The sequence below is a fragment of the Setaria viridis genome, chromosome 7 (genome assembly GCF_005286985.2).
Source record: "Setaria viridis chromosome 7, Setaria_viridis_v4.0, whole genome shotgun sequence".
NCBI classification, from domain to species: Eukaryota; Viridiplantae; Streptophyta; class Magnoliopsida; order Poales; family Poaceae; genus Setaria; species Setaria viridis.
Genome location: NC_048269.2, coordinates 27,337,442 through 27,361,409, shown reverse-complemented (window position 1 = coordinate 27,361,409; position 23,968 = coordinate 27,337,442). Strand labels below are relative to the sequence as shown.

The 23,968-nt window shown below is 45.7% G+C and overlaps 3 protein-coding genes and 1 non-coding gene across 6 annotated transcripts; 3 read left to right on the top strand and 1 right to left on the bottom strand.

The window, feature by feature from the left end:
• The first annotated feature begins 282 nt into the window (after positions 1-282).
• Positions 283-2,216, top strand: LOC117862962 (protein DMR6-LIKE OXYGENASE 1). The gene is made up of 3 exons (XM_034746519.2): positions 283-671; positions 788-1,035; positions 1,401-2,216. Exons 1-3 carry the CDS (start codon positions 444-446, stop codon positions 1,966-1,968), a joined length of 1,044 nt encoding a protein of 347 aa, XP_034602410.1. The 5' UTR covers positions 283-443; the 3' UTR covers positions 1,969-2,216.
• Positions 2,217-3,510: 1,294 nt separating this feature from the next.
• On the bottom strand, positions 3,511-15,029 carry LOC117865836 (flavanone 3-dioxygenase 2). Of its 3 annotated transcripts, none has more exons than XM_034750074.2 (5): positions 14,960-15,029; positions 14,666-14,868; positions 14,146-14,393; positions 4,104-4,431; positions 3,511-4,011 (listed from the first exon to the last, which is right to left on the bottom strand). In XM_034750074.2, exons 2-5 carry the CDS (start codon positions 14,861-14,863, stop codon positions 3,757-3,759), a joined length of 1,029 nt encoding a protein of 342 aa, XP_034605965.1. In that variant the 5' UTR covers positions 14,864-14,868; positions 14,960-15,029; the 3' UTR covers positions 3,511-3,756. The 3 variants fall into 3 exon arrangements, with proteins under 3 accessions (XP_034605965.1, XP_034605967.1, XP_034605966.1); XM_034750076.1 differs by having other exon boundaries at positions 14,945-15,025; XM_034750075.1 differs by lacking the exon at positions 14,960-15,029 and having other exon boundaries at positions 14,666-14,938.
• Positions 11,563-11,698, top strand: LOC117866072 (small nucleolar RNA Z247). The gene has a single exon (XR_004642766.1). It is a non-coding gene; the product is annotated as a small nucleolar RNA Z247 (small nucleolar RNA).
• A 6,470-nt stretch (positions 15,030-21,499) lies between the features above and the next one.
• Positions 21,500-22,861, top strand: LOC117863218 (uncharacterized). Its single transcript, XM_034746837.2, has one exon. The coding sequence runs from the start codon at positions 21,544-21,546 to the stop codon at positions 22,450-22,452; it is 909 nt and encodes a 302-aa protein (XP_034602728.1). The 5' UTR covers positions 21,500-21,543; the 3' UTR covers positions 22,453-22,861.
• The last annotated feature ends 1,107 nt before the right edge of the window (positions 22,862-23,968 follow it).

Sequence of the window (23,968 nt, the reverse complement as noted above, 5' to 3'; positions counted from 1 at the left end):
GGAAACTCGGATTCTCCAGCCTGCCGGAATTAACCACGCGGCATGTCGACCTGGATAATGACGATCGATCCCTCGTTTTCGCTTTTGCGAGCGAGAGCAGCAACTAGACCTTGGCTGCAGTACAGCGAATGTTCACGCCTCAATCAGGATTCGGACAACGCATACGCCATTAAGCCTTCGGGAGTAGCTCAGTCAATCTAGTACTCATAGAATATTGCCAAAACCGCATCGTGGTGCCGGACCACCACCATCTCCCTGCTTGCCACCTATAAAATGAGGTGCGAACCGAAACAGGGTATCAGACCAAGCTGAAGGCACCAGCACCGCTTCACATCACCATTGCACAAGTTAACCACACAGCAACTAGTAAGATTACTAGCAGGACTGCGTCCAGCCATCGAGCCCAGCTGCTTAATTAATCAGGAAACCTACGCTACGACAGCATGGCCCCAACCATTGCCAAGCCTCTCCTCAGCGATCTCGTGGCGCAGATTGGGCAAGTCCCATTGAGCCACGTGCGTCCTGTCGGAGACCGCCCGGACCTCGCGAACGTCGACAACGAGTCCGGCGCCGGGATCCCGCTCATCGACCTCAAGAAGCTCAACGGGCCGCAGCGCCGCGAGGTGGTGGAGGCCATCGGCAGGGCCTGCGGATCCGACGGCTTTTTCATGGTACGCGGCCGCGCACTGCTGCTGCGCCGGGACGATCGGTTCTGCTGCTGATGTGATCAGCAGTGATCACACCAAACTTGAGCTGTAGCCTGACTGACTGACATTAATGTGCACAGGTGACAAACCACGGCATCCCGGCGGGAGTCGTGGAGGGGATGCTGCGCGTGGCGCGGGAGTTCTTCCACATGCCGGAGTCGGAGCGGCTCAAGTGCTACTCTGACGACCCCAAGAAGGCCATCCGGCTGTCCACGAGCTTCAACGTGCGCACGGAGAAGGTCAGCAACTGGCGCGACTTCCTGCGCCTGCATTGCTACCCGCTCGAGAGCTTCATCGAACAGTGGCCGTCGAACCCGCCCTCATTCAGGTAAACCATACGGCACTTAATTCGTGTCTGAATTTTACTTCTGTTTCTGCAGCTGACTTTGTGCCTGATTAGTAGTAGTAGTACTAATTTCTGAATTTTCTCTGGTCTTTGGTCCATTGGTGCCGAAGCAACTAGACCTGACAATAATTTGTCAAAGTAAAACTTTTTCTTTCTCAAAAGGACTTGTCAAACTGAAACTTCAACTGAGTAATTGTTTGACATTGACCAATCTTTATTTCCTTTTCAAATGGCTGCTTGTATCTGGGATATAACATGAAAAAGACAAAACAATTGAACAACTGTTTCAGAAAATAGATCGTATGGCAAATTGACAAGTTGTCATGGTGGTTGCTGTTGCTTGACAGGGAAGTGGTGGGCACCTACGCGACGGAAGCGCGAGCGCTGGCGCTGCGGCTGCTGGAGGCGATCTCGGAGAGCCTGGGCCTGGAGCGGAGCCACATGGTGGCGGCCATGGGGAGGCAGGCGCAGCACATGGCGGTGAACTACTACCCACCGTGCCCGCAGCCGGAGCTCACCTACGGGCTGCCGGGGCACAAGGACCCCAATGCCATCACGCTGCTGCTCCAGGACGGCGTCTCCGGCCTGCAGGTGCAGCGCGACGGCCGCTGGGTCGCCGTGAACCCCGTGCCCAACGCGCTGGTCATCAACATCGGCGACCAGCTGCAGGCGCTGAGCAACGACCGCTACAAGAGCGTGCTCCACCGCGTGATCGTCAACAGCGAGAGCGAGCGGATCTCGGTGCCGACGTTCTACTGCCCGTCCCCGGACGCGGTGATCGCGCCGGCGGGCGCGCTGGTGGACGACGCCCACCCGCTGGCCTACCGGCCATTCACCTACCAGGAGTACTACGACGAGTTCTGGAACATGGGCCTCCAGTCAGCCAGCTGCCTCGACCGGTTCAGACCCGGTTGAACGATCCAGTGAACGCCTGCCACGAGCAGAGAGAACGTGCAGAAGGTTGTGGCGTGGCCGTCTCCCATGTGTAATCTGCAATAACTGGACTCGGATTCCCCTCGAGTACGTCCCACGCACACACGTATGGGACCTTTTTGGAGCGGGTTAGCTGAAATATGTCAGATCAAGTTTTGTATGGCTGCGATTGAGACGCAAGGCTCGTTGCAGCGTCTCCCTAAAAAAATCACAAGGTGTTTAGGTTGAGAGATTCTCGTGTAAGGTTTGATTCCTCCATATTTTTTTATGCGAAACAACACAATGCACATCCACAAACATTCACATATACTACACACACACACGCACTCACTCCTATGAGCGCACGCACGCACGCACACCTTATTCCTATGAACACTTCCAAAGACCGGATCAGCAGATTTTGATATCGAAGAAATCACCATGGACGTACACCTCGCTGTTGTCCGCTGATAGACATGTTCCCTATAACTGAGAATATCGCCATTTCAGAAAAACATGACTACGTATCTAGGTGGACGAGGTTTCATCGTAACAAAACCTAACCAGTTACTATCAATTCATTGATTCTGCCTCACTTTGGTGGTGCGAAACCAAAATACTCCTCTTGCCCTTGAAATGATGCCAGTAATCGAAATATTCCTTCTCTTTTTATAAATATATGGGGAGTCATAAAATTGTTAATATGGAAAACTACTTATTCAAAACAATGTCAAGAAAATATTAACAAATATTTTTCTACACTTTTGCTATATATATACTTTGAAAATTTGATTATCAAGGTAACAAGGTTGGCTAGTCACCTAAGACGTTGCTTTTCCAAAGAGCAGTGCATGCATAGACGACATAAAGAATTTGATGCCCCCTTTAATCCCTAATATAAATTCATAGGACATCAACACGTTTTACAATAATATCTATAAATATTTATCATTTCAAAGATAAAAAGAATATAATATGAAAATATTTTCCATGATAAATCTACTAATGTCAACCTTTTCTTGTCAATTTACATATTTTTATCTATTGGTAGTCAAATCTAAAATATGCACTTATATAAATTGAGATATTCATATATTTGAACAAGAGGTGGTAGTAGTAGTATGCAAATAGTGGTCTTTGATTGAAAAAACAAGATAGTAGTGGTCCCTGAATAATTAACAAGGTACTCCCTCGGTCCCAAAATAAGTGTTCGCATAGAAAATTTCAGACAAGTTAGTAGTGTTGAGAAATGCCTATGTTGCCCCTAATAACTAATACTAATTAATTGTGATTGAAAATCATGCTGCCTGTTTAGTTTTTTTATCCTAAATAAATGCATGTGCATTGGAACCAGAGAAATAACGTCAATTGATTATTTGAATTGACTATTTGATTAGCTCTAAGCGCTTCTTCATATACTTTTTTTTACTGGTGTGAGTGTTGCTTTAATTAGATGAGGTTTACTAGGAGATATATGGATACTCTTTGTGGATAAATTTTAAAGTCTAAATGAACACTCTTCGCTGCTGGACGGAGGGATTACGGTAGTCTCAAAGCAGGTTTTCCTTTTTGCTGTCATGCACGCCAAACATAATGGCATAATGGCATAACACGGTACACATATAGAGCCGCAGGTATAAGAAAAAGCTAGGGCAAACCACACAAGGAAATGGTACATTCGGGCACGGAATTGGCTGCTGGCCAGCGTACGATGAATGATAATGTTCCATGAAACAAACCGAACAAACGTACGTACTACTTTATAAGCAAAGCCTCAAATGCGCCAGATAGTTACTGGAGCTGGGCGCTTCTGAAGAGCTCCAGGCAGTGTTCCTGGTCCAGGTTCCTGCTCCAGAACCTCTTGTAGTACTCGTCGTAGGTGTAGCTCCGGTACACGGGCGGGTCCCCGTCGCCGACGAGCCCCGCCGCGGGGCTGATCACCGCGCTGTTGCACGGGCACAGGAAAGATGCCACCGACATGCGCTCTCGCGCCGCGTTCACCACCGCGCGGTGCCACACGCTCTTGTACGCGCCGTTGCTCAGCGCCTGCATCATTGTTCATGTATAGCGATCGCATCAGAACGCATAGCATCTATCGATTCGGAAAACTGCATGCGCCACCGCGTGCGTTGTGTTACCTGCAGCTGGTCGCCTAGGTTGATGACGAGAGCGTTCGGCCGGGGGTTGACGGCGATCCAGTGGTCGCCGTCCTTGAGGACCTGGAGGCCGGCGACGTTGGGGTCCTGGAGGAGAATGGTGAGGGCGTTGGGGTCGGTGTGCTTGGGCAGGCCGTAGGTGAGGTCGGGCTCCGGGCACTGCGGGTAGTAGTTCACGGCCATGTGCTGCTCCTGCTCGCCGAGGGCCTTCTCGATGTAGTCCTCCTCCAGGCCGAGGCTGAGGGAGATCATGCCCAGAAGCCGGAGCCCGAGCCGCCGGACCTCGCGGCAGTACTCGCTGACTATCTCCCTGTTGAGAAATTCGGTAGACAAATTACGGCGTCAGCATCATGTTGGGCGGTTAAATTCACACAACTGACCGTCGCAGTTGAGGACTTTAGTTAGTTTGAAAAGAGCGGATGCTCTTTACTATAGCAGCAAGCTACTCCCTCCGTTCCAAATTATAATTTCTAGATGCATAGATATTATTATGTATTTAGATATGTGGTATATCTAAGTGCATAATAAAGTTCATGAAGCTAATAAAAGTTAAAATAATATATAATTTGGGACGGAGGGAGTAGATGCTTACACTTGCATCTCTCTTTTGAACAAATTCAACAAAGTCATGCCTCGAACTAGCTATTAATTTGCTGGTTGGTCTTAGCTAGTGACACGGAGTCGTTTATGGCTGTGATGACTGAAAACGGCACATGGTAATGGAAATCCGAACATTGCATGCCCAGCACGTTCTAAGAAAAAGTAATGGAAGTCACGTTGCTAAAATATAAAGGACAGCAAGTGGACGCTAGTGGAAGTGGAACCAAAGCTACCTTTTGGACTTAAAAAGGTTATTTTTATTTTTCATTTTCTCAACGTGGAGTTGTAGTAACTTTTGGAATTTTAATTTGGTCATCTACCTAAGCTTTTGAATAGGCTTCTAACGTGGTATATCCAAGCCCAATGGTTTGAGCTTGAGATATCTAGGCCGCCTCACACATTATATTGATCCCAAGTATACCCATGTTGTCACCACATGTCGTCACAAGTATACCCATGTAAATTCTACGAAGTTAAGTTTCTGGGGATTTTTCTACCTTAATTTGAACATTTCTCAAGAGGGAAATAAATTAGCAACCAAGAATCCCTAACCAAAGTTTCCCAACAAAAAAGGAAACCGTCGGCCAGTTGATAAATAATCCAGAGGCTGCCGTACCTAGACTAAAATAGCCTTGTCTATATTTGAGAAAATAATAAAGAACACCAATAATCGTTGGCCATTTGTACAAAAAAAACTAAAAAATCGTAGAAATCTTATAGTGAACATGGCATAGCAGACAATGCCCTTGGGGGGTTATGGTTGAAACAACAACGGTGGCACTGTCATTAGGGTTTTGGTTGAGGGGTTTATATTGGACATTGAAGCACCATGATTTCCATATTTGGATCCTCACACGCTAAATATTTGAATGTTATTAACTAATAAATACTACCCAATAGGTTTTTTTGTCCCCACGTGCACGTGTAGTAATTTTCGATGGTCTTCTACGAAACCCTACCCCCTCCGTTCCAAATTGTAGGTCGTTTTAGCTTTTTTTAGGTTCATACATATTATTATGCATCTAGGCATAGTGTATGTCTAGGTGCATAATAATATCTATGAACCTAGAAAAGTCAAAACGACCTACAATTTGGAACGGAGGGAGTACATGATAACAAAGGGACAAAGGATAAGGTATAGATGCATCGCTCTACAAGGGAATGGACACAAAGTACATATGAAAGCATCCTATCCCCCTGGAAGTGTGGAGCTTCTCCGTGGGAGCGTTAAGCATCCCTCAATCGAAATGTTCCAAAGCTCTGGATAGGTGTCTCTTGTGGTGTCACATAGGGGGTTAGGCGCTACCTTTTACAAAGTGAAGCGACCTCGCTAGCTACATCTGCACGTCCAATTCAATTGTTGTGTAGTGCGCGCGCATTTCGTGTTCAAGAGAAGCAGCAATTTCAAACCAGTGAGAGTCAACAGAAATTGGGAGGACAAATGGGAGAAGACCAGGTGCAGGACCATCAACTAATGGATTGTGATTTGGTTCTCCATGAAGTGCTCTTCACAGGAAGAGATGATGAGCTGAGATTAACTCAAGCAGGAGCTCCGGAGTTGATTCCTGCTAAGTAGCCTCCAGTTGTCGGACAAGCTATAGTTAACATGGGCACTCTGTTACCAGGAATGCAAATCCCTATCATAAAGCCATTTTCAAAACGAATCCTGGCGCCACCTGTGATTCCACCCATTCCACACAAGACGCCCCTCCAGTACAAGGGCAAAGAGAAGGCAGAAGAGATAAATAACAAAGCAGTTGAATTAGCAACTAAACAATATAGAAATGGAGTTCAAGGGGGACTGAATGAAGACAATGCCTGCATAGGGAAGCCTCTCAACACCTCAACAAAAACAAACCGGTAGAAGGGGGCTTGGCAAAGAAAATGAGGGTACCTATTCACTGATCCCAGGAGCAATAGCATCCAAGAGGAAGAGCAAAAGAATTGCCAACAAGCCCAAGACTAATCTGTCTATGCAAGAACAAGCCACACAATTGCTCATGAAGAAGTGAAGAATTCTTGATCCGAAGAAGATGGCTGATGAAGCAGATCACCACAGATTCAGGAGTCAGTTTGTGGACCCCCTCCAAGATAGTGCAGTGGATGGTTTTCACGATGCATTTGGTCTGAATGATACACAGGGAGGACCTCTTAGCGCGGTGACGCTGGAGGCAAATGAATAATTTCACTGCATTCATAGAATGGGGGTGGGGACGGGTGTGTGTGTGTGCTGTATCAATTCCACATGTTTTCTATCATGGTGTTTGTGGATGTGTTGTTTGTGGTGTCCAGTGTGGAAAGGTGTTCACAAGTTCAGGGTAGAATTGGTGTTGTGGATGGAGGAAGAGCCCAGTGTGGGCTGTATTTTTCATGGTTACTTGGTATGGGATGTTGGAAGCTACTTGGTTGGCTATCAAGGACGGGGATTTGTCAGGGAATAGGGTTCAGGGCCTCTTGGCAAAACAAAGATACTGATAGACAGCAAAGGGAACCAAAATGCAAATGAATGAAAAGAAATGCATCATTCTAAACTAGAATGTTAGGGGACTTAATGGAAGAGAAAGAAGAAAGGTGGTAAAGGATCTTGTGGAGGAGCACAGTTGCACTATTGTGTGCCTCCAAGAAACAAAGGTGGAAATCATAGATGAATTTGTGGTAAGGGAGACTTTAGGGTCACAGTTTGCAAGAAGCTACATTTATTTGCTAGCTCAAGCAACAAGAGGAGGGATCTTGCTTGCAGTGCATGAGGATTACTACTGTATGTCCCATTCTGAACCAAAAAACAATACACTCATGGCTAAATTAGAAGCTACAACAACACCAATTAGTTGGTGGATAACGGGAGTCTATGGCCCATAGGATGAAAATGGTAAACTTCTATTCCTGAATGAGATAAGGTCTTGTAAACCAGCACAATCAGACAAATGGCTCTTGCTAGGGGACTTCAACATAATCCTAAATGCTGAAGACAAAAACAACACAACTATTAATAGGAGGATTATGGGAGCCTTCAGGATAGTAGTGGATGCCATGGAATTGAAAGAGATTCACTTGAGAGGAAGGAAATTTACTTAGACAAACAATGTAACACATACTATAATTGACAGAGTTTTTTGCTCAAGGGAATGGGAGTGTATGCTACCTAACTGTATCCTGCAGGTAGACTCTTCTTTATCTTCATATCTAGTCCATTGTTGATGACTGCACAGAATAACTTGAAGACATTCAGAGGGTTTAGATTTGAATCATTTTAGCTAAAAATAAGAGGATTTAGAGAGGAAATAACTGACATCTGGAACAAGCATTTGTCACTGCATAACCCTTTCCTCAGATTGTACACCAAGATGCAGTGTACGGCAAGGAGGCTGAGGCTTTGGGCGAGATCAAGAATTGGGAATAATAGGCTCCTATTGGCTGCTGCCAAACAACTGATATTGATCCTAGATGTTGTCCAGGAACACAAAATTTTAACCCCCCAAGAGTTACTGCTAAAAAGGGATTTGAAGAATAGACTCCTAACCATGGCAGCAATTGAAAAACTAAGAGCAAGACAACAATCAAGAATCACATTCATTAAAGCAGGAGATGCAAACTCCAAATACTTCTTTCTCAGTGCTAATGGCAGAAGAAGAAAAAACTTCATCAAGACACTAAACACAGGTCAGAGGGTTATACACCGACAGGAAGAGAAAGAGAAAGCCATATTGGATCATTTCAGTTCAGTACTTGGGAGCACAACAACAAGAAATGAAACACTGAACTGGGAACCTGTCAATCTGTCGAGGCAAGATTTGCAACATCTAGAAGCTGACTTCACTGAAGAAGAAATTAAAGAGACCATAATGGACCTGAAGCCGGAGTCAGCACCAGGACCTGATGGTTTTATTGGGATATTCTTAAAGACTTGTTGGGACATCATCAAGGATGATCTAATTCTGGCAGTTCATTACTTTCAAAACCTACATGAGCAGCATTTTAACATCCTGAACTCAGCTCATATTGTGCTGATACCGAGAACTACTGAGGCAGCAAAAATAACTGATTATAGCCCAATTAGCTTAACAAGCAACATAGCAAAGATAATTTCAAAGATTCTAGCCAACTGTCTCTCACTCTCACTAACTGTGCTGGTGTCCAGAAATCAAAGTGCCTTTATTAGGAAATGAAGTATCCATGATAACTTCCTTTATACTCAAAATTTGATATGAGATTTACATAGGGCACATAGCCGGCTTTATTTCTCAAGCTAGACATAGCAAAAGCCTTTGACACAGTTCGGTGGAATTACTTGATGGATGTGATGGAGCACATGGGGTTTGGCACAAGATGGAAATAATGGATCACAATACTATTGTTCATTGCAACTTCGTTAGTACTGGTAAATGGCTCCCAAATAGCAAAATTCATACACAGGAAGGGGCTGAGACAGGGGGATCCATTATCGCCAATGCTGTTTATTTTGGCCCTAGAGCCACTGCAAAGACTTCTAGATTTGGCTGAGCAAAACTCTGCATTATCTCCTATAAGCAGTAGAGCTACAAAAATTAGAATTAGTTTATATGCGGATGATGCAGCAGTTTTTGTCAATCCTATCAAGGAAGAAATTGACACTGTCAGAATAATCTTTGAAACCTTTGAAAAAGTGTCAGGGCTTAACATCAACATTGCAAAGAGTGTTGCATATCCTATTTGATGTGAAGGCATTCAAGTGGAGCAGGTGCTACAAAACATGCCTTGCCAACTAAAAGACTTTCCATGTAAGTACCTGGGACTGCCATTGAGTTTTAGAAGAATTACGAGAATTGAAGTGCAACCTGTCATTGACAAAATTGGAGCAAAACTACCTGCTTGGAAAGGTAAACTTCTTGATAGGGCTGGTAGACTGACCCTTATTAGGTCAGTTCTTACTTTGATGCCTATATATTTTCTATCGGTATTCTCCTTGCAAAAATGGGCTCTCAAAAAGATTGACAGAATGGGTCTCCTATGGAAGGGCTCTGATAGTGCACAAGGAGGTCACTGTCTTGTGAGATGGAAAAAAGCAGTGCTACCTAAAAGCAAGGGTGGACTGGGGATCCTGAACCTTGACACATTTAGTCGAGCATTGAGATTATGGTGGCTCTGGTATGAATGGAATGAACCGGATAGGCCATGGGTGGGATCTACAACACCTTGCAGCAACATAGATCGTCAGCTATTTAGAGCAAGCACTGTTGTGACAGTGGGAGATGGGACACATGCAAATTTTTGGCACTGCAGCTAGCTTAATGGCAAAGCACCGATGGACATAGCAACTAACCTTTACAAGCTTGCGTGGAGGAAAAATCGATCGGTGCAGGAAGATTTAACTAATCACAATTGGACAAGAGGACTATGGCGTATGAACTCGGTGGAAGAAATGATTCAGTTCATCACATTGTGGGACTTGGTTTAGAATGTTCAGTTAAACAGTGAGGAGGACAGCATCAGATGGAAATGGACATCAACTGGTGTTGACACTTCAAAGTCTGCGTACATGGCACAATTACAAGGAACGTACTCATCCTTTCAATCCCTAAACATATGGAGAGCTCACGCACAAGGAAAGTAGAAGTTCTTTGCTTGGCTTCTTGTTCAGAGCAAAATCCTCACAACATATAAACTCATGGCAAGGAATTGGCCATGCTCACCACTATGTGCTCTATGTGATCAAGTTCCAGAAACAGCGTCTCATCTATGCCTGCAATGCCCCTATGCAAAAGAAGTATGGATGCTGGTTGTCAATTGGACAGGCGCTGATGCAGCAATGCAGGCAAGGAATGAGGAGGACATTGAAGAATGGTGGAACAGATCGTTGGCCAAGCTGAATGGCAAGCAACGGCAATCAATTGCAGCTATCATGATGTACACAACGTGGCATATATGGAAGGAAAGAAACCGAGGAGTCTTTGACAACAAATCTCTTCGGCCTGACCAAGTTCTCGGTTTGATTCAAGATGACATCAACACACGCCGGCAAGCATGTGCAAATCCTTTGTTAGGAGATGAACTCCATGTATCTTAATGTTGTTTGCCTATCTTTATGTTCTAGTGCTAGAGAGAGACCATCTCATTAATGTATGTAGAAGTAATTGTATAGGATACGGACTCAGAGTCCTTCTTCATGTAATCTTTCATGTGCTAGACTCCTACTAGGAGTTCATCTTGTATCCTATCTTTTGCCGGTCTCTTCCCGGCCTATATAATGAAGCTACCGGCGGTGCCCCTCAAGGGTAAGCTGTTCCAATCAATCCTACATGGTATAAGAGCCACCTCCTCCTCTAAAGAGTGCATCTAGTTGAAGAAGTAAAAGTACTCGGGTTTTTTTTCTGTCGACGACGTTCATGTCCTCGAGCTCAATGGTGGCTTCTGCAATGTTCCACATCCCTATCTCGGAGAAGCTTACCCAGAACAACTTTCTTGTGTGGCGAGCACAAGTATTACCTACAATTCGTGGATCGCGCCTCATGGGCATCCTAGATGGATTGTCGATCCAACCTGCTGCGACACTTCGCATTGAGAAGGCGGACAAAGCTACTAAAGAAGTTGAGAATCCTGCATATACTACGTGGATTGCCAATGATCAACTCCTTCTCTCCTATCTTTTGTCCTCTATGACTAGGGAAGTTCTAGTCCAAATTTCTTCGCTTGAGCATGCATGTCAAGTCTGGTCCGAGATTAACAAGATGTTTTCCTCGCAATCTCGCTCCAAGATATTACAGATCCGTTCCCAACTATCCAGGGAAAAGAAGGGTGATTCCTCAGCTGCTGAGTTCTTACCAAGATGAAAGCTCTTGCCGATGAGATAGCTACAGCTGGCAAGGCTATTGATGATGATGAATTGATTGGCTATATCCTCAATGGATTAAATTCGGATTATAATCCTTTTGTGTCTTCTATGTCTACTAAAGATTCTATCAGTTTGAGTGATCTATATGCTCAGCTTCTCTCCTTTGAATCTCGGATCAATCAACAACGTGCTGATGAAGGCAGTTTCTATTTGTCGGCAAACAATGTTTATCATTGTCGTGGTCGTGCACCATCTCATGTAATTGACTACTATTTGTAATTTGGAACCTCATTTCTCTCTTGAATGCACGGCAGTGCTCCTGCCAATATGTTAAAAAAAAAACTTTGTAGCGGTGGTGTGGTGTCCAGAACCAGTAAAGAGGCCGCACTACACCAGCCGGCCGGCCGTGCTCTAGATGACACATCCAAAGTACTGATGAGCAGGCCGGCAGACAGTAGTGCAATGGAGCATATGTCCAAGAGGATCACGGTCGTATAGATGCAGCTAGCGGTCCTCTCGTGGTCATGAAACACGCGGTGTGTGAGCTAGTACTGCAGTGCGGAGAAAGAAACGACGGCCCGATTGACTTAAAAATCTCTGTCTTCTCAGTGCCCCGGCACTATCGTCTTGTGATCTCCATGGCATGCCCCCAAAACGTATACTAATCACCACAGCTTGAGATCCGTGACAAAGCCACGCCCTAAACCTGGTGATCCGCGTGCATGCATGTGGCATGCAGTCAGCACTTGTGGTTGTGCCCTGCAGCCGCATGTGCGTCGTGTTACAGACTGCTGGTGTGACGGATATGGCTCAAGCTAGCCAAGCGAGGCTGGTGTAGTCTACTCTCCGTGACTACAAGGTGCGTGTGCGTAGTGCTACAGGACATGATATGATGATAAGGATACCCATGCACATGGTGGCCTGGTGGTGAGTGGTGACTAGTGAGTAGCTGAGTATCACTACCTGATTGGCTGTGTCGGGTTATGGATATCGTCCTCTCTATGTCTCGGTGCCAACACGATAGAATGAGTCCGGAAATGTAGCTATCTAGCTTTCTAAAATTGCTCCATTGTTCTGGGCTCTTCTTGAGCGTCAGTGCATGCCAACCACACCCTGTTCGTGCATAAAGCACATGATGCAAATAAGGAGTAGGACGCGTCCATGCATCTTTTGAACTGTTTTTCATTTATAATGGTTAAACCATGCAACTCGCACATTACAACGAATTGTATAGAGCAACTGTCTTTGTTATCATTAAAGTCTGTCTCAGGCTGTCGGTGCATGATGCATTAGTTTTCTTAAAGCGCATTCCGCATTACGTTAAACGGCCATAAAAAACCAAATGGAATTTAACAAGGATCCACAAGATATTGCGAAATTAAATGAAAAATGGCGTCGATCTAATGAGAATAAATGGTAGGGCTTATGTATAAACAGCCAATTTTATATATATTTGCACTGCATGGTATACATCTTTATTGATGAGCGTGTCCTAAAGAATTGCGTGCAGCACCAACCATAATCCTTAATCCAATTCTTACATGTGAGTGTCCTAGTAATTTTCGTTTTCTTATAAATATATAAAAGGATGCCAGTTTCCAGTAAACACAATTTTCCCTTTTTCGACATGCTAAGTCACACCCCCTGTTGACAATATACTATAGACGTTTTTTACTTTTCACGGTCTTTCCGGTGCAACTGTGATCATTATTTTTTTTCCTATTACGTATATCTATAAAATAAAATATAATGAACTGATGAGATTATGAGTCCTTTTCAAGGACAAATCTATATATATATTTAATTTTTTGTTTCCGAAATAAATATTGAAAAAGTTATTCATATCAAACTTTCTAATATTTGATCAGATCTTGGTCAAATAATTGTCAAGTAGTTGTGACTAGCTAGATGGAGTACTATCATTAGCACACCAAAACAATGATATATGTGAACATTTTTCAGGTCTTATGTTTTTATATAATCCTCGAATCACTGCAGCATGTTTCGCAGCATGATGTCTTTAGTTTAGACATTACAGGTGGCATAGCACTCATACTTTTAATGTTTTAGTCCTAAAGAAGTGTTATGCGATATGGGACTATGGGTTGCGTATGCACGTATAGGTGCACATTTGCTTTGTCCTGCATCCATCTTTATGTATGTTGTAATCTGGTCATTCTATACTATATATCAACATCGATGTGGTTACTCCACCATCGAGACAACTAACTGCACTGAATTTTTTTTTTCAGACCCTAACGCTCTAAAAGGTTTATTGGTGATACGTAACTTTACTGACAGGGAAATACAGTGTCATAATGTAGCATAAGGGAAAGACTAATGGAAAGGGGCATAAGTGAGCTAGCCTATTCCATCCGCCCCGAAACAAGTCATTCTTACCTCCATTTAGTATATGTATGTGCATGTGGCAGTTAATTAGCATCGCATATGGCTAATAAGTGAGGCAAACAATATTATTTTAGCTCTTGTTGTTAACCTGTCCTAAAATTAATGACTTGTTTTTTGGACGTAGAAATTAAACTATGACCTGTGCCTAAGTTTACAAGTCAATTGTCGGTAAGGTATGTAAGCAGCTAGCTTGTGATGCATGCTTACTTGAAGGATTCAGGATTGGATGGCCATTCCGGCAAGAACTCCTCCAAAGGGTGGCAGTGAAGACGCAGATAGTCGCGCCAGTTGTGCACCGTCTCCTTGCGGACGTTGAAGCTGGTGGAGAGCCTTATCTTTTTGGACGGTTCATCTGAGTACAGCTTCTCCTTCTCCTCTGGCGGGAGACGGAAGAACTGCAGACCCACGGCCATCATTTTGTCCAGTAGCTCCTTTTCTATTCCATGGTTTATTACCTAAAAGAAACCAAGAAGAGCATGCGCACTTACTAAAGCGTAAACGAATGTTTCTAGATCAGGGAGTGAGCATCAGCAGTAGCAAATAAGCCTCTAATGTTCCAACGAGGCGGCAGTACGTCCCGGCTGATCACCAAGGACGCCCTAACAAGCAGAGACGCAAATTCTACAGCCTCCGAAGAAGTTAAGCCGCCATTTTTGAACGCTGAGGCACAGTGCCAGAAGAAAACCTAGCTGATCATTTAAGGCGAGAGCGAGAGAGGCAGAGAGACCTGGAAGAAGCCATAGGTGCGGCAAGCCAGGCCAATCTCGGCGATGACACGTTGCTTATCCGGCGACGAGAGGTCGACGAGCGGGACGTTGCTGTCCGTCATCACTTCGGCGAGCCGCGGCCTGTCGGACTCCGGCCGGATATAGCTCTCCGGGAGGACCTCGCGACGCTCGACGATGGACAGAAGCTGGCTTCCCATCGGGACTGCAAGAGATCAGGATGCTTAATTTCTGAAAGATTGGCCTTAATACATGGGGATGGGAGGGAGAGGATCGTCCACCCAGGAGGCGGAGACCTAGCGTTGACGTGCGCAGTGGCCGGCCCTGAAGACTCGGTTAATTAAGTGCACCAAGGGTTTGCTCCCGAGACACATAGCAACGAGCGGTACGGAGTATATATTTATCCACACCATCAGTTTTCTATTTCTTTTTCTTTAATTTTATTGGTATATGTCTTAGCGCCAGGACGATCCGATAACTGGGCACTGCTAATTAATGATGACCACAGTCCACCAAATCAATTGTAAGGGTAGTCCCGACCCTCCAACTAATATGATTTCTATAGCATTAATTGTATTGCTACATAGAATTTTTAGCTTATGTAGCACTATATTAAATGAGAGTGGATGAGAAGAGTAAGAAACTGGGTCTCATGCAAGACACAATGTCAACACGAGAACCTATATACTGACATTGCCAAATTTTGCATTGCCAAGAGATGGTGTCTTCATAATTGATGAGGAATAAATATGATTGGTTGAGAGGAGAGATAATGAATTTATTAAGGATTCACATTGAGAGATCATGGGTGTAGAGTGTAATTTTTAAAGTGATGTCTTACTTATATGGCAACATAAACATTACTTATGGACACCTATGACTGCAACGTAAACACTACCTACCTTACAATTGTAACAGTTTTTCTCTGTCTTTTCAATTTCGAGGATGTCTTTCCATTTCTTGCATGAGAATTAATGTGGAAGGTCTAATTAATAGTAGTTCTAAATGCAACAATAATGTCTGTGAATTGGTAACATTTTTCTGATTTTATTTCAGGAATTAACCGACACTATTTTTTCTAGACTAGGCTATGTGCCCATCAATAATGAGGTGATTGTGATAACTTCATCAATCTCGAGATCTGACGGCTAGTCTCTTAGAGATGTTTATAAGGATGGGGTTGCGTGTGTATATATGAACATGTACGTCTGTTCAGCCTCTCGGAGATGTTTGTAGGGATAAGTGTGCATGCACATATGTGAGTATGTCTGCGTAAGCAATACTTTGATAAAAAATACAACGATGTTTGCAATAGTCCAAGGGAGCCTTAAGTGTGCATGCGTGTATGTAATACTTTGAAAACATACAACGATGTTTTTTTTATAAAAGATGACATGTGATACATGACGATGGAGTGATTTGTTTTTGTCGTCCAACTTTAACATAGATATGAAAAAGGTCCTCATTCTAAACATGACAGCAACGGGACTCGTTGCGCTCGCGTCAGCAATGTAACTCAGAGAACTTTAACAAAGAGAAAGTGCATAGATCGGATCGCCTTGTGAGGTTCGAACTAGTAGCGCATGCATGGACATCCACTGGCTTGCCACGTATGATCTAATCAGCTAAAGTAAACATTTGCAACGTGTAGGGATATAATAGTTCCCGGTCCGACTGCTAAATTCAGGGAAGATGTTATTATGTTAAGTAACATTATCTAGTGTGTGTTTGCCTGTCGAGTGGACTGCTACTACTAATTGTTTCTATAATCTGGTCGCAACACAAGATGCGAATCCACTAGGAGAGTTTATTCCTAATCGTGCGGGATGCGTCAGTGATCTATCATTGTGCAAGTACAGCACTGTAAGCATTACGTGATTATGCATGCTGCCGTTGGCTAATTAAGAAATTTAAGCAGCCTCGCTCTAACATCGAGAGTACTGTGACACGCAACACGCGGAGCCATTTGGTGACGTAGATAAAGCTAAAGTGTATGGTTGTGCTTAGCTTGTTGCTGGATGTCCCTCGCTCGACGGAGATGAAGAAAAAGTTAATTCTAGAGCACTGAGAGCATGTGTTTAGCCCATCGATCAGAAGCCTCGATGACAAGAGAAGAGCGCTGAAATGCTAGTATATTATATGGTAGTTTTTGGGTAACGTGAGATAAAATGCTAACCGGACGGAACCTTGCGATAGATTTATACATACTGCCGCAAATTATATGACGAGACGTCTTTGAAAGGATTTGGTTAAGCTAATTTCTTTTTTTAGGGGAAGTTAAAGTAATTTCAGCCCCCGTCCAAATTCAGTCCCTATCCAAATAGGGCCTGACAGAATACTTTTCTATCAATCACAGGCCCGCCTGTCGATCGAGGGTGTCGACACCAGACCATTTAGAACACACAGTTTTCTAACAATGGCATCATCTGCATGACTCTTGACCTTGTTGACTTGAAACTCTGTCCGTGAGTGGGTCAACACGCGCAAAATTCATATTCACCCAACGTGCCACGTCCAAGTTGTTCTCTAAAGTAATTAAGTACAACGACGGTCGATGTGTCATTAGCAGATTGCTACTTTTCATTTTCGCAGTTTGTATTTTCAATCTTGTTCGTCCAGATCGTACGCTCTGACAGATGTTTGAACTTGGTGCATCATTTGCGTTTTTTAAGCAAGTAAATTAGTGTATTAGTTACGCTGTCTTGGAAAATAGCCCCTAAACTGTTGGTGGAAATAAACATAAAAATTTTTGTGGGCCCATACATGAGAATCCATTTCTACATGAGCAGAGCATTCTCCCAACCATCTCCACCTCCTCCTTTGTAGAACCTATGCGTTCGATATTTTTCTCCATATATGTGCGCACTTTTTTTTCTCAATGTGCGATATTTTTCTCCAAAGCATCCTAGATATGGCAGAGTAATCTAGAAGCGACTTATATTGCAGTTATATCCAACAATCTACAAACTCTTAGATTAAACTTTGATCAAAGATTGTAAAAGTTTAGATCTCGAAAGGCAAAATAGGCGATTTGGTTCCTTAACTTTAGTTTGAGGGCCAAGTTCGTCCTTCAACTATCGGATCAGCCAATCTAGTCCCTCAACTTTGATTTTGGGTCAAACGCATCGAAATTGTGATGTGGTGCTCCATACTGGAATGAGATTAATGTGAAAAGTCCCTTTTGCCCTTGGCCCCTTCCCCTCCTTAATTTCTGCCGGCACTATGATCAACTGTGAGCATTCTTGTGGTACTGTGAAGCTCACCATGGCATCAATGGAGGTAGAGAGGGACTGGTGTGGCAAATCGACTGCGAGCAAGGTTAGTAAACTGCTCGTTAAAAAGGACATGTTCCTGCTGGTGGCTTGCTCGAGGAGAGAAATTGGACAGCGGGCAGTTGCTGCTTGTTAAAAAGGACATGTTGCTGCTGCTTGAGGAGGAGATGAGAGCTAGGACAGCTATCTAGGTTTTTTTGATTAGATTGTGGCATCATGATCTTGTATAGTGCAAATGGTGATAGCAAAAATTGAGAAGGAGAAGGAGTTAAGGATAAACTTTTCGCATTAGTCTTATCCAAATATGGAGTGTCTTGATCTAGAAATGAAAGCTGAAGGACTAGATCAGTCAATTTAAAAGTTGAGGGACAAACTTGATCCTCGGAGCAAAGTTGAGGGATGAAAACGTCTATTTTACCATCTCAAAATGTGTATGAGCCTCACAAAAAGAAAAGGAAGGCTGTATAAAGTTTAATTGTATACAGCAAGCTGATTTTTTTTGTCTAAAGCAAAATGTGGAGTGAAACGTTTATTGACTCTTTCTCAAAATATTTTTTCTTGAAATGTTCGATTATCTTTTATATTTGATTTTCTCCTCTTTACTCATTATCCCATCTTACTCCAGGCGCGCTCGTCGGGAAGTCCATCACATCTTGCCTCGCCACTTGGGCACTTGCTGGGTTTCTCTGTCCGTACTAGGCGAGACCGGATCGAAGTCACCGAGCTACGTAAGCTTCAGCCTGTCAGGGCTGCGTCTGGCAACACAACTCGTGTTCGTGTCCGTGCTCGATCGGCATCAAGCCGGACAGCATCTTGACCTGCCGATGCGTTGACCCGCCGAATCGAGGAGACAGGACACCGCTCCGCCGTCTCCCGCACAACACGTTCGACGCCGACCGAACCGACGCAACACGAGCGCGAAAACCAGTGAAGCAGAGACGCTTGCCGGTGCTCGGACGGCGAGGTTTTCGGAGCCATCGTGCCGCTGCCGTGGGCCGCGGGTGGACGGACTTGCATGGGTCGCGCGCTTGCTTCCAGTGCCCCCGTGAATCACGCTTGCTTGTTTGGATGCGTGATGCCCCGTGTAGTTTGGGCCTTATTTAGTTCCTAATTTGGAAGTGGCAAAATTGGTATTTTGCCATAAATGCGCAACTTTAGCATTTCGTTTGTATTTGTGAATTATTGTCCAAACATTGACTAATTAGGCTTAAAAGATTCGTCTCGCAAAGTACAACAAAACTGTGCAATTAGTTTTTGATTTCGTCTACATTTAGTATTTCATGCATGTACCGCAAGTTTGATGTGATAGGGAATCTTCTTTTTGCATAGTGCCAAAGTTGTGAATTTGGAGGTAACTAAACATGGCCTTGGGCTCCGCTTGACCTGTGGCGGCCCTGTGCGAAATGGAAATCTCAGTCACCCTGTCAACTTCTTCGACAGGGAAACAACAGTTTTCAACATTTCGGCCTGCACCTGGTACGTACGTGTGGTGTGATTTTGGTCATGTCATGCCCACAGTTTCAGCCCGTGTGTGCGTGCCTTCGTTCGCTACATGGTTGGAGCAGGCTGTAGCGTCTCTTCTCTGAACCATCAACGGCGCAATCTCAGAGACGGACCGGCACAGTTTTCTGGTCTGTTTTTCGTCCAGCCTTGCACTGTCTAAAACGTTTGCACAAAAGGAAGAAGTTACAGAATCTTCTGAGATCCTCCGTAGAGCTTTACTATTACAACAGCCCTTTTACCTTCCAGAGGGGAGACAGATGTTATTCTCGTAAATGTGCCTCGCCTTTCTTCGTGACCGACCGTAGAGAAAACCACCTGTACCTGATGGTGAGGGCACTGGAACTCTGAAAGTTGGGCGTCACCAAACACTGACAGTCTCGTCTCGTTCGCCGACAGTCCGGGCGTCCGGCACCGCCCATTCATTTTCATTTGGCCTCCCCGGCCAACGTTTTCACCGCCAGATCCCTTGTTTACCAAAAAAAAAAACACCGGCAAATCTTTCTGATAACAAGACATATCACACCCCCGATCAGTCTTCAAAAGTTCCATCACTTGTGGCAATGACAACTCACGGACACTCCCATGAGTCAAAAGTCACAGGGGACAAAGATTTCCATGCCATCAAAGAAGATAGTGCGCGAAGACAATGTATGGTGCTACGTTTTCAGAGCAGACAGAGAGTTTCAGTTAGCATCTCGCGTCAGATTTTTGTGATGGCTATTTCTTTTTCCTCGTGAGGGAAAAATATACCACGCTGAACAGAGAGAGGTAACAATGTTCAGGAATCTTAGACTAGTTTGGCCAGACGCATATAAGCCTAGCGTCAGCAAGCCCAGTATAAAACAGCCTAATTTGGTGTATAAGGCACAAACGGGCCACATCTGGTCAAAGCGGCCTTACGGAGCCTTCTTCTCGCGAGAGAGAGAGAGAGAGAGGTCGGCCTGTGTGTGGTTCCAGGTTTGCAGGCCTTCGGGGTCACAGGCCGAAACCGTTGTGCTTGCCGGTTAGAGATTAGAAATAGACCAAGGTGAAAGGGCTTTTGACGTCCCTCATCTATCATCTTAATCTGAGTTTCATGCCTTGTAAGCAAAATCGGTAAAATCTTCCTCGACTATTTTGAGAGTGGTTTCGCATGATATGGCACTAGCTGTTTTGAGTGTGGTTTCGCATGACCTGGTGCTAGGATCCACATGCCAGTAGTTTTCTTCCTCCCCTCTCTTCCTCATTCTCCTCTCTCTTCATCCTCCCCAGATCCTCGCAGCCTTCTCGATGACGGGCTGCGGGCGCGCGGCGAGTCCAGCCCTTGAGCACCCAAGGGCCCTAGTTGTCGCCGACGGCGGTGAGCTGCACGACGCAGGCCAGAGCAGCACCGTGGTGGTGGTGCGCATGACCTAGAGCTTCATCTACGAGCGTGCGGCAGAGGAGAAGGGAGGGAACCTGAGCTTCTCACCGGCTGCCGCCACCTTACCCCATGACGCCACCTTCCACCCATGGACCACGGACCAAGCAAGCGGGGGCGAAGCCACCAACCACGTAGGAGGCTGGGCTCCTCTTCCTTAATCAAATCCCCCGCCTCACCATGGCCTTCGCCCAAATCCAGCCCCTGGCTGCCGCGAGCCTCTAGCTCAGGCACCGTGCCTCACGACCGGCCTCCTCCTCCTGTGTAGCGGCTCCCTCGACCGGGCAACCAAAACCGACCGCACTTGCTCGGTTAGCCGCTTGCGCGGTGAGATTAGGAAGGAGGGAGCGTCGGCCACCGTAGGCGAGGGGGCAGGATGGAGGAAAGGACACGGTGTGGATCTCGGAGGTAGGGGTAGCGCTAGCGTTGCGGAGCGAGGAGGGGAGGATGAAGAGAGGGGGAGGAGGAGGGGAGAGGAGGAAGCCATTGGCATGTGGGACCCACCACCAGACATGTGGGATCTAACGTCACTTTATGCGAAATCACTTTCAAACTGGTTGAGGGATAAAAATAAATAAATTTTAAAGTTGAGGGACGACCGATACCTAATTTTGTACATGAGAAACGACACTCAAACTACAACGACAGATGGACGAAACCTTTGAGCTCAAGCCCAAACACGTTAGATTTCCGCCATAATGCGCTGATGCCCACAGCGCTACTACCACGTCTGTGGTCCAGCGGCTGCGACGACTACAGGCTACGGTTCGAAAATACCTCCACGCCAACCTCATGGCTACAACCCTGCAACGCACGCTTATCGCGCTCCTTACTGATGACAGATGACAGGCAACTCGCAGCCCCCGCCATTGAAGTGTTGATCCAAAGCATGTACCACCAAACAAGCTTGCAGATCGCAGTTTATAAAGAAACGCCTGCTGCAAGCGAGACATCCAATCCAACCAAGCAGCAGCGGCGCAGCACCGCACAAGCGTCGTCCTTGATCGATCGATCCGCTCCCGCCACCGCCACCACCATGACGCCAGCGAGCATTGATCCCTGCTCCGACCACAGCTACGAGCTCCCCCTGCGACGGAACCTCCTGCTCCTGCTCGACCTCCTAGGCCTCCTCCGCTTCGTCGCGGCGGTGCTCCTCGATCGCCTCGGCGTCGTGTCGTGCGAGGGCGGCGGGGTGCAGCTGCCCGGACGGACCTGGGGGCGCGGAGGAGTGCGTGCCGACTACGACGATGCGGCCGTGGAGCGCTTCATTGAGGCGATGTTGTGGGCGCCCCGCTCGCCGGTGACCGGGACAACGCGGGCGCGCACGGCGGCGCTGTACAGGCGACGGCGGCGGGTTGCGCAGCCGGCGGACGACAAGGACGGTGGCGAGGGCGCGGCCGTCTGCGCGATTTGCTTGGCGGGGCTGGGGGCCGGAGGGTGCGAGACGGTGGTGGAGCTGGGTGTGTGCTCGCACGCGTTCCACGCCGCGTGCATAGACGCGTGGGCCGGCACCGGCGAGGCGGCCACCTGCCCGCTGTGCCGCGCGCCGATGTCGTTGCCCACGGCGTGGGACGACGGGCGGCAGGGCTCGTGCCACGCTAGCTCGCCCCGGTGACTGAGCTCTCCGTCTCGGTTCCTTTCGCAGTAATGGCTGCCTCAACACGTACGTCGATCGATAGATAAATGTACTGTGCCCGGAAAGAGGCATTCGCGTATGCGTATTGCCTACCAGGTTAACACTGTAGCTTGCTCGGATTTATGCTTTTTCGCCGAAGCGTCCAATGCTTTTTCCCAGAAGACTGATCATATATATGCTACAGTCTACGGAGTACTAGTGTACGGCAAGAGATGTGATCAAGGGCCCAAGAGAAGTAGAGATGCCACACCGGCGGTGCTCTACTGCAACTTGAGACTCGAAATAGAATTAGTTTGCGCTGTTGCGTAAGAAATGGAATTGATTTTTCTTACAAATTGTCAATTATGTCTCGAGTTTATTAAGTACCTTTCAGCACCACAATACCACATACATTGAGTCCCATGTACTGACCATAAGAAATACTCCCCCGTTCTAAATTATTAAAATATATGTCATAATGGAATCAAAGTAACTAATTTGATATTGTTTTATTGTGTATGTTGACTTTTTTTTATAAATTGGTTAAAATTAGAGAAGTTTGATTTAAATAAAGTTAAAATAGACTATAATTTGGAATAATCGAAGGAATAATATATGTCATTACTCGCACCTACTTTGCAAAAATGTGGGGAAAGCTCACCAGTGATCGGTCAAACCCCTTGATTTAAATTGGTCAGCGAACCACATGGTCTGACTGAACTTAGCGTAGTGGGGCCAATTGCGCGCCCACACCATATCCACGTACTACACGGTTATCCATCGTTAGCCACTCGCTGGCTCGCTGCACCTGCACTTGAGCTGCTCGTTGCGACGGCTACCAGAACTGGAAAGAGACCGGCAATCTGACAAAATCTTTGCGTTTTCTGGCAGCAACAAAAGGACGCGTTCAACGTCATGCTGGCGCTGGACGCTTTGCCGGCTTGTCTTCGCCACACACCCAATCCAAGAATGTGATTAGTAGAGTCGTCTGGAATTGCCTGATGACATGCATGCGTATCCTGACTAGGAGTAAGCATGAAGATTGCATGACATTCATGCGTATTTAACACTGGGCTGGCTCGACGTAGCGATCCATCATCCATTTTTGTCCTCGTGAGATGGCACGTCCAAGTGTATGAGACGGCTGGACAGTGTTTTGTATCTACTCCGTCCTTTTTTCTGTGTCATGGACAGTATTTTTTAATTTCAGTACTACTAATTTATAAATGTTGACAGTGTTTATGGATTCAAAGCAACTAATTTGATGGTGTATGTGTAGTTTGATGTCCACAATGAGTTCCTTGTCTCACGAGCTGTTACTAACCCGCCGCCGACAGTACGTGGGAGGCGTTGTCTATGGTTATTTCATCCATCTAAAGATTTGCTAGTTCAGTTCCTCGAAGATGCTCTTAAAAAGTACTCCCTCCATCCCAATTTATAAGTCGTTCTGGGATTTTTAGCGGAAACTAAGGTAAGAAGGAGAATATCACTTCTGCCCCTCTGCCTCTTAAGTTAA

Coding starts and splice junctions, on each gene's coding strand:
- LOC117862962 (XM_034746519.2), top strand. CDS start 444: ATGGCCCCAACCATTGCCAAGCCTCTCCTCAGCGATCTCGTGGCGCAG. Junction 672..787: donor GATCCGACGGCTTTTTCATG/GTACGCGGCCGC, acceptor TAATGTGCACAG/GTGACAAACCACGGCATCCC. Junction 1,036..1,400: donor TCGAACCCGCCCTCATTCAG/GTAAACCATACG, acceptor GTTGCTTGACAG/GGAAGTGGTGGGCACCTACG.
- LOC117865836 (XM_034750074.2), bottom strand. CDS start 14,863: ATGGGAAGCCAGCTTCTGTCCATCGTCGAGCGTCGCGAGGTCCTCCCG. Junction 4,432..14,145: donor TCCAATCCTGAATCCTTCAA/GTAAGCATGCAT, acceptor ATTTCTCAACAG/GGAGATAGTCAGCGAGTACT. Junction 4,012..4,103: donor ACCTAGGCGACCAGCTGCAG/GTAACACAACGC, acceptor ACAATGATGCAG/GCGCTGAGCAACGGCGCGTA.
- LOC117863218 (XM_034746837.2), top strand. CDS start 21,544: ATGCCCACAGCGCTACTACCACGTCTGTGGTCCAGCGGCTGCGACGAC.